Raw genomic sequence first — 9574 nt, 5'->3', positions numbered from 1 at the left:
TCCTAACCACTAGGTCACCAGGGAATTCCTCTCCCTTCCTTTTTAACAAGAACCTAAGCTGAGAGTCCCTTGGACTGCAAGGAGATCCAAACAGTCCATTCTGAAGGAGATCAGCCCTGGGATTTCTTTGGAGGGAATGATTCTAAAGCTGAAACTCCAATACTTTGGCCACCTCACGCGAAGAGTTGACTCAACGGAAAAGACTCTGATGCTGGGAGGGATTAGGGGCAGGAGGAGAAGGGGACGACAGAGGATGAGATGGCTGGATGGCATCACTGACTTGATGGACGTGAGTCTGAGTGAACTCCGGGAGTTGGTGATGGACAGGGAGGCCTGGCGTGCTGCGATTCATGGGGTTGCAAAGAGTCCGACACGACTGAGCGACTAAACTGAACTGAACTGAAGCTGATTCCTCTCACAGCCCCCATGGGCTCCCTGCCTCCTGGTCGCCCCTTCCCCTCCCTCCAGCCTGGAACATCGGTTTGGAGATAAACTTGCTAATACAGGGTGGATTTGCCTGGCTCCCTGGAAGGCCCCAAGAGGACACAAAAAGGGTCCAAGCTTATCTTGCTGGATGGGGAGTGGGGCTGGGGGCCAGAGGGGCAGGAGGAGGAATGTGAGACCCCCCCTAGGAGAGACCCCACAGAGACAGTGGGAGGGGAGAATTAATCAAAGGAGAGCTGCTGTTCCCTGCCCCCACCCCCTGCCTGCTCTTCCTCCCTCCCTCTGCTCTTCTCTTCCTCAGTGGGTGGAGGAGCAGGTGGCCTCTTGTCCCCTCCCTGTCCCCTTTGTGCAGGAACTCGGGGAAGTCCCTGCACGAAGCCCATGAATCCTCAGTGACTCCTCTCAGAAGCCCAAAGGGCAAGAGGGTGTCACCCCGTAGAGAGGAAAATGCCACCCACAGAACTTTCCAGGAAACCCCTGCCCCTTTAAAACCTGCCCAAAGAGCGGGTATTGGGTCTTCTGGCAGCCCCCCAGCAAGGGGTGGGGATGGTGTTTAACAGGATGCTCAAAGAGTCCTTGGGCCTCTCCTTACAGTGCCACCATCCCTGGCCAGCCCAGAGCCTCTTTTGTGCACTTCTGCCTGTGACAAGACAAGGGTCACCACCATCCTAAGGTTGGGGACCTCAGGTGCCCTCAAACCGATGCCCCTCCCCACCAGGGCTCTGCAGCCATGAAGAGGCCCCTCTCCCGGTTCTGTCCCCAAGTCTCTGACCATTGTGCCTCCACAGGGCAGGTCTTCAGCTGCGTGGTTTGTGTCTGTGTTGCTGAGCAGGGCACACCAGGTCGGGAAGTGGCAGGGGGTGGGGGCAGGGGACAGCAGCAGGCTGTCCCTTTGCAACAACCCACATCTGTGCACCGGTGCACAACCACTCCTGCCCACTTGCCCTGTGTTTCTCCTTCAGCCAGGGTGACAGACCCTTCAGCCTGAGTCCAGGCTGGGTGCCCACACACTGTAGGCAGAGGGTTGGGTCCCTCTGGGTGCGGTTGGGCTGAGTCCCGCTGTGTGTGTGTGTGTGTGTGTGTGTGTGTGTGTGTGTGTGTGCGCGCGTGTGCTCTGCTAAAGCACTGTCTCTCAAGCCCCAGAGGAACATTCCCCTCTTAGACAGACAAACACAGACAGAGGGAGGGGGACAGGTGGGCTTGCTGCTTTCCTCCTTCACAAATGGATGCTTGGCCCTTTTATCATCTGATGTTTGCAACAACCCCTTTGGGTGCATCATCATCCCATTTAACAGGTGAAGAAACTGAGACTCAGAGACTAGCTCTGGTCACATCAGCTCATCCAGGATCAGAAGCCAGGTCTCCTGACCTCTGAAGCTTTAGCGGCAGCCAGTGTCTGCTTTTGTTCCCCACTTGGGGACTTGTTCCCAGGACTCCCCTGGGGACCCGGTGACGTGTCCTGAGGGTGCACAAGGCAGGAGACCGCTGCCGGGTCACGCTCATGTGCAGACCGTGGACAGTGCAGCCACAGAGACAGAGCCAGCCCACCAGCTGCTGAGCCCCCTGGTCCCAGGTCCCTGCACTGCCAATCTGCCCCAGCTCTGTGACCTCCGGTGGTGTGTGACACACAGTGACCGCTGGGTGGCAGTGTGTTCTCGTGCCTGGGAACAGACAGGTCACCCATGGCTGCGGAACATGGGGGTGGGGTGGAGGCTGCCACTCAGAAAGGTTAAGCGACGCCCCCCTCTCGGAGAGGACTCGACAGGCAGGGCTGCTCCAAGAGTGTGTGTGTGTGTGTGTGTGTGTGTGTGTGTTGCAGCCAAAGGGCCAAGGACAGTGCTGAGGGTCAGGCGTGCATAGGGGGGCCAAAACAGCAAAAATAAAGGGGACCAGGGCAGCCAGCACAATGTGAGCTGAAGGATGGAGGAACGGGCTAGAGGAGTGAGGGCTTCTCAGACGTTCAGGAAAAGGACTACCCAGGAGAGAGAAAGAGCAAGACAGAGAGAGAGAGACCAGGATGACACACTTTCCAAGAAACCAGGAACAGAAAAGGGGAAGAGGTGAGCCTGGCTGGGGAAAGTAGGTCAGAAGGCCAGTGTGAGAAGGGAGCCCCAGAGGTTGGGCAGAGACAGAACATCCCCTATGCAAGAAGGGGCCAGACTCAGGCTTGCTGCTGACGGGGAGTTTATTTGGATTGAGCTGCGGAGATGAGGGTGGCTTCCTGCTGCAGGTCAGGGATGCTCTGGCTGCAGCTGTGGCTGAGACTCCAGCTCAGGTTCCGGTTCCGGTTCTACCTCCGGATCTGGTTCTGGCTCCAGCTCTGGCTCCAGCTCCCCTGTCTTGCTCGAAGCCTGAGAGGGGTGAGTCCCATGCTCTAAGGCAGAGAATCTTCTGGGTCGCCACTGCGGGAAGAAGACATGGAGGGTAGGAGGAGGAAGAGGGGAAAGGGAAGAAGCTATTCTTCCCAGCTCCCTCCCTGCCTATCTGATCCCAGGCCATTCAGCACCCCTACCCCACCCCACCCTGTGAGCCTTCCCTGGGTCCTTTGGACACAAGGCATCCCTGGAGTGCAGAGGCTCATGAAGAGGGACTCTGAAGCAAGTTCAGGGTCCACTTTGCTCATCTTCCTCAGAAAGGGGTGCCAGACAGCATGCTGAGGACTGGGGAGGGAGGTTCCCGGCTTACCTGTCTTCTCCAAAGGTGAAAGCTAAAGGCTCCAGTCACCAACAGAAGCAGGAACAGGAGACCAAGGATGAGGAGAGGGAGGTGAGCTGTTCTCCCCGCCCCCAGGGCTCTCCCAGAGCGCTGGGCACCTACTGAGAGAGGACAGGATTGGAACAGAGACACACACACACACACACCACACACAGGGTCTCGGCTGGAAGGACATCTAGCCACACTCCCATATTTTACAGACAATGAAACCCGGAGAGTTTAAGGGACTTGTCCAGGGTCACTCAGCTAATTCGTGGTGGAAGTGGGTCGGGCCTTGACAAGAGCTCATAGTCAGCTCCCTGGTTGGGAAGGGAAGAGTGGGGGTGGGATTCGGTCTGGAAGTGGGATGGAGGGGGCTGGTCTGGAGCTGGGGTTGTGGCGCTGTGGGTCTCGGACCTGGATGAGACAGCTCGGTGAGATATACCGCGGTCCCGAGAAGCCTCTGCCCCTGGTACAGACGGCACTGCCAGGGCTGAGAGAGGGGTCTGGCGTCCGGTGTCAGCAGCCAGGGGCCTGGGGAACTCCTCTGAGACTGCTTGTCCAGGGGGCTCCACACAAAGCGCTCTTGTCCAGATGCTGGAGTCACCGCACAGAAGGGTTTTCTCAGGCTGCCAGATGATCCATAGGGCTTGGGAGTGACTGAAAAAATAGAGGGAAGAGATCTTTGGGGGACCTGATCCCCTTCCTTGAAAGCATAGGTTCTGCCCAAGTCTTTATTCACCTGGGCTCTGACTGGGTGAACTTGAGGAGAGGAGATCAGGGTCAAGGCCAAATTAATCTCAAGACAAAGTTCTGATCAGGTCACTCTGCTACCCCCAAACTTTCCAGGCTCCCTACTGCCTTGGGGGGAATGTTCAAACTCAAACTGGCCCGGAGGGATCACATAAACAGGTATCTTTTCAGATTCTTTTTTGTGACTTTTATTCAAAGACTCAGCACCCCCAATATCAGTCACGTGAGTTGGTCCCCAGAAGACTTTGCACTTTTTCTGCCTCCATGCTATGGCTTACATCTGTGTCCCCTAAATGAACCCTGTTCCCATTTCTGAATGTCTAGAAAGCAGACCAACTGATCTAGAGATGGGACTTCCCTGGTGGCTCAGATGGGAAAGAATCCACCTGCAATGCAGGAGACCTGGGTTCGATCCCTAGGTCTAGAGACAGAGCACTGGAAGCCATGTGGTGAGGGATGGGGGTAGGAGGAGACAACCGATGAAGGACCTTGAGCTGACCGTGGTGTACAGGCCCCTGAAGACTTGATGGCATAGATACCCGAGTTTAGCCCCAACCTGGCTCTTTCCAGCTATGTGACTTTGAGAAAGTTCCTTCTCTGTAAAACACAGACAACAGTATTTCTCCCTGGTGGTCCGGTGGTTAAGAATCATCCTTCTAATGCAGGGGACACAGTTTCGATCCCTGGTCAGGGAACTAAGATCCCACATGGCAACTAAGCCTTTGCACCACAACTACTGAGCTCTGATGCTACAACTAGAGAGAAGCTGGCATGCCACAATGAAGACCCCACAACCCACAATGACGTGAGTAGATATTTTTAAAATTCATGATAATAAAAAAGAAGATGACCTTGGACAGAAAGAACTGGTAGACTGTGGCAACTGATTAGGAGGAAGGAGGCCAGGTTTCAGGATGAGTAGAACATGATTGGAGTTACTGATGCAGAAGTGACTTAGCAAGAGGACTGGATATGAGAAAAAGATGGGGTTCAGAGTGAGGCTGAGTGTGGGTACCATATCTAGGTAGAGATACGTGGGAAACAAGTGGAAATTCAGCCCTGGTCTTTGAGATATGGGTTATTTACTAGTAGATTCATTTATTCATTCAACCAATATACATTATTAAGCACCTACTATGTGCACACATACATGCTAAGTTGCTTCAGTCATGTCTGACTCTTTGCAACCCTACGGATGATAGTCTGCCAGGCTCCTTTGTCCATGGGATTCTCCAGGCAAGAATACTGGGTTTCTATGTCCTCCTCCAAGGGATCTTCCTGATCCAGGGATCGAACCAGCATCTCTTATGTCTCCTGCGGTGGCAGGTGGCTTCTTTACTACTAGCACCACCTATGTGGCACTACTATTTAGTGGCCACAGATGAGCACTGCAGACACAGACAAGCTGTGATAGTTACCGATCAATCAACACATACTTTCTGAGTCTGGTGTTTTCTCCTATGTTTCTTTTACACTGTCTTGAAAAGCCCTCATTCAGTAAATCTTTGCTGACTGTGAAAGTCGTTTAGCCGTGTCTGACTCTTTGCAAACCCATGGACCATACAGTCCATGGAAAATTCTCCAGGCCAGAATACTGAAGTGGGTAGCTTTTCCCTTCTCCAGGGGATCTTTCCAACCCAGGGATCAAACCCACGTCTCTTGCCTTACAGGCAGATTCTTTACCAGCTGAGCCACAGGGAAGCCCAAGAATACTGGAATTGGTAGCCTATTCCTTCTCCAGCGGATCTTCCAGACCCAGGAATCGAACTGGGTCTCCTGCATTGCAGGTGGATTCTTTATCAACTGAGCTATCAGGGAAGCCCTATTTACTGACTATGGGACTGATTTATCAACTCCCCCCCAGTCCAGACTGCCTCCTGCAACTTTAACTCAATCCCTGGCTCCAAAGTGGGCAAGGATTCTGAAAATAAATATTCCACCTCTTTGGAACCATTCAAACTTCTGTGACCTCTCCTTCTAACTTCTCTGACCCTCCCCCCAATTCAGAGCCGGGGAGTCCCTTACAGAAGAGTGGAACATTCATCCAGTGACTCAGGGGAGATTTTCAGTTTCTGTTCATTATATGGGGGCGAGAAAAGAAGAGGCCAAGGGGGCAGCCCGCACAAGTGTGCCCAGGGGGCTGGCATCATGAGGTGGACTTGCCCAGTCTTTGCCCAACCAACCTGCTCTTCCTGTCTTGTCCCACCTGCTAACCTGTGATGACTGCCAAAGTGACAGTGGCACTGAGCTGCCGCCCTTGCAAGTGGATGCGGCAGGTGTAGGTCCCGGCCTGAGCCTGACCCACAGCCTCCAGTCGAAGGGTAAAGTTGTCCCGGTCTCCAGCCACCAGGAGATCAGGGCCTCCCCCGGGCGGGGTCCACAGGGCAGTGAGAGAAGACTGGATCCCCACACCGGGAGGCAGGCGGCAGGGCAGCTCCACCTTGGAACCGGCTCCAGCGTACACTGTCAGAGGGGCTCGGGGCTCCAGGCCTGCGGAGAAAAGGGAACCCCGAGTTAAAGCTGAGGAGTACAGAGGGGCTGGAGCACTAGGTCTGCGGGGGAGGCGGGCAGAAACATGAAGGAAGTGGTCCGGTTTAAAGGGTGCTAAGGAGCAGAACAAGGTGGATGAACAAAGGATGCCAAGAATGCCCAAGGCGGGCTGGCAAGCGGAAGACCAAAGGCTGGCAAGGGAGGCTGGATGGCCCAGAGAAAAGCTCGAAGGGGAAAAGCTAAGGAAAGGCCATAAAGGGAAAAAGAAAGGGGTGGGACAGCGAGGCCCAGAGTAATCACAGGTTTCATCCACTGCCGGAGACTTGATCTGGGGGCTCAGAAGTCAGCAGAAGGTGTCGGGGGGGGGGGGGCAGGAAGGGGTTGTGGTCAAGTGTGAAGGCAGACTGGAGGAGTTACCCAGAACAGCCAGGTTGTACGTGATGGAGACATTGAAGCCATCTCTGTAGGTGAGACTGCAGCCCCAGGTCCCAGAGTCCAAGGAGCTGACTTGGGGCAGAAAGAGGAAGTTTCCAACTAAGTGGTGATGTGGGGACTCCTGAACAGGGACTCTGCCTGGGCCTCGGAACCAGTGCACGGAGGCTGGGAGGTCAGGGCGGCTGAAGGAGCAGTTCAAGACGACCCAACTGGAGGTCCACAGAGGCCCTGGGGGGCTGGCGGTCACTGGACAGACAGAGAAGGTTGATCAGCCTGCTTGCCCAACACATCAGGTCAGCTAAGCTGGAAGCTCCTGGAAACAGGCACCTGGTTGTAGACCTTGTCTTCTCCCTCCCAACCCTCCTCCAGACCACCTACTCAGCCCAGAGCCTGGCCCCTGGAGGTGCTTCAAATACAAGCCCAAGAGTCAGGTGCCTACTTCCCCCACCCCCTGCCTCCAGTTCACTTGGCTTGGCCTACCCTCCCTTTCTCCAGATCTTCCTTGAGGATCTCTTTAAGCCCACTCTCTGAGTTACAGGTATCTAAATTGAGTCACTCCAGCCCCTCAGTCTCCCCTCCAAGGGGTGCCTCCCCTCCTCCACCCTGGCACTCCAGCTGTGGGTTGGGGGAAGGAGAGCTCAAGGGGTGATACGATCTCTCCACCGTGCCCTCCCCACCCCCCAACGTGCTTCTCTGGGGGCACCTCCCATCCTGCAGACAGGCTCACCACCCCCTTCCGCCCCTGGGCTGGAAGCTCTCCGGCAGGGCCAGGGGCGCATCCTTAGAAGCACAAGCAGCCTCTGCCCTGCCCTTCCTGCCTCCTGGGCTGCGGGATACCGAGAGCCCTCCTCCCAGCCTCGCTCCCTGCGTCCCGCCCCCACCTACCCGCCGCCTGGCCCACGCGCAGACGGAGGCGGCAGGCAAGGGCGCGGTTCCCGAAGCGCACGGCGGCGTGGTACTCGCCGGCGTCGGCGCGTCGGGCCGGGCGCAGCCACAGCGAGAAGTCCCCGCGCTGGAGGCCCATTTCTTCCAGCTGCACGCGGGGCTGCAGGGGCAGCTTGCCAATGCGCAGGCCTCCGGGGGCCAGCCTCAGCACTGTGTAGCGGCGGGGCCCGGGACCCCGGGGGGTGGGCGCCGCGGAGCCACTGGACGGGAGAGAAAGATGGGACTGAGAAATCCGAGGGGAAGAAGCCCCGGGGAAGAGGCAGTCCAACCACACCTTGAGGATGAGGGAGCCCACCCACAGGGAAGATTTCTGAACTGCTAACCGTCCTGTCCCCTCGTTCCGATTGGGCCAGCACCATCCACTACCGGAGAGGCAGCCGTGCCTGGGGATGCAGGTGTGAGGGTAGCAGTCTGCAGAGGATGGGGGGAGGGGCAGGAATAGGGGGGCGCCTCTGTATTTACAGAGGGCTGGGTTGGGCTTTAGAGCCTAAATCTAGATGCCATTACCGCTGAATCTGGGGGTCCCTGTCATCGCAGTTTGGGGTGCATACCTCTCTGGTACATGCTGCCAAGTGACTTGTCTTGTCCGTGGAAGGCTGAGATCCTGGAGGGGGATTGTGGGGCTGCAGGGGAGCTGGGCAGGAGCCCCCTCCTGGGCCCACACCACTGGGACCTCTGCCCCGGGCTCTGGAGCCTCCACTGGGGAGGAAAAGAGAGGCCAAGGGGAGGGGCCATGAGCTGAGAGACTTCAAAGCAGAAAAGGAGCCTCAGTGTTTTCCGAGGGAGAAACTGGGCAGAAGGGAGACCTTGGGTTTCTGCCCCTTCCCTGCCAAGGGAGAGATGAAGAGAGATTTGGGGGGCTGAAAATGGCCCCGAGGAAGGCATAGGAGAATCCACCCAATCTAAGGACCTTGGCATCTGTGTGGTCACCGAGAGCTCCCTGCTGAACTTCTGCTATGGGTCTGGAGGTCAACCCTCCCAGAGAGTCGTCCCCATCTTACCTGCAGCCGCGCATAGGAGTTGCAGAAACAGCCAGACCTGGAACCAAGCCTCCCACAGCATCTCCCCCGAGGCCTGGACCACACAACACTCCAAAGGGAAGAGTTCGGAAAGTGGGGAAGGACTAAAGTTTGAAAGAGAGGTTCTGCAATGAGGGAGTCAGAGGAAGAGAATCTAGAAAAAAGAGGGATGGAGGCTTGGAGAGAGAGGGAGGAACCAGTGACCAGAAGCTGGAGTCTAGAGGAAAGCCAGACAGATCAGGTAGCCTGAGGCGGGGGTCAGGGGAGGGGTGTGGGTCCCCAGGAAAGGGCAGGGTGCGGGCAGAGTGGAGGCACAGTGGCTGTCTTGAGCTGGAGGCTGTTCTTCTGCTCCCAGGGCCCTGGCCCCTGTCCCTTCTGCCTTCCCTCCACCTTCCCCACTTCCCCTCCCCATTGCCCCCCCCCAACACCCCAGGGCTCACGGTTTCGCTTCGCAGTGGAAAGTCTGAGGGGGCTGATTCCCAGCAGCGTTACCCTCCACCCTTGTGGTGGCGCTCCCCTTGTTTATTTCCTCAGTCCTGGGTGTCCCCACCGCCCCCTCCCCCTCCCCCACCCTTGACTTCTCTTTCCCCGGGGGAACTTCTGCCTCGAAGTACCCACTTGCTCATTTCTGAATTGCCTCCCCAGGCCCCAGGTTCATACTTTCTTGGCAAGCCCTTCCCTTGGTGCTCATCCCTTAATGTCCCAGAACTTTATTACCCTGTCCACCTGCCTCCCTACCCATCAAATGACCCCTAGAAGCTTTATTGAACTCTAAAAGATGTTAGGTCTGAAGG

General features: G+C 56.5%; 1 protein-coding gene across 2 annotated transcripts; it reads right to left on the bottom strand.

The window, feature by feature from the left end:
* Nucleotides 1–2611: 2611 nt before the first annotated feature.
* LAG3 (lymphocyte activating 3) lies at nt 2612–9185 on the bottom strand. 2 transcript variants are annotated; one of them, XM_025283111.3, is made up of 8 exons: nt 8763–9185; nt 8313–8460; nt 7702–7961; nt 6799–7062; nt 6106–6381; nt 3556–3798; nt 3130–3260; nt 2612–2846 (listed from the first exon to the last, which is right to left on the bottom strand). In XM_025283111.3, the coding sequence occupies exons 1-8, from the start codon at nt 8821–8823 to the stop codon at nt 2676–2678; spliced, it is 1554 nt and encodes a 517-aa protein (XP_025138896.1). In that variant the 5' UTR covers nt 8824–9185; the 3' UTR covers nt 2612–2675. The 2 variants fall into 2 exon arrangements, with proteins under 2 accessions (XP_025138896.1, XP_006065899.1); XM_006065837.4 differs by having other exon boundaries at nt 3130–3257.
* Between the last annotated feature and the right edge of the window lie 389 nt (nt 9186–9574).

This window comes from Bubalus bubalis, chromosome 4 (genome assembly GCF_019923935.1).
Source record: "Bubalus bubalis isolate 160015118507 breed Murrah chromosome 4, NDDB_SH_1, whole genome shotgun sequence".
Lineage (NCBI taxonomy): Eukaryota > Metazoa > Chordata > Mammalia > Artiodactyla > Bovidae > Bubalus > Bubalus bubalis.
The sequence above is the reverse complement of the archived record's forward strand: the minus strand, read 5'-3'. Positions and strand labels throughout refer to the sequence as shown.

Bases quoted from the DNA above. Each gene is read 5' to 3' on its own strand.
- LAG3 (XM_025283111.3), bottom strand. From the start codon at position 8,823: ATGCTGTGGGAGGCTTGGTTCCAGGTCTGGCTGTTTCTGCAACTCCTA. The intron at 7,962-8,312 runs GTATGCACCCCA...TCTCCCGTCCAG, and splicing joins TGGCAGCATGTACCAGAGAG to TGGCTCCGCGGCGCCCACCC. The intron at 3,799-6,105 runs GTTAGCAGGTGG...CTATTTTTTCAG, and splicing joins CACTTTGGCAGTCATCACAG to TCACTCCCAAGCCCTATGGA.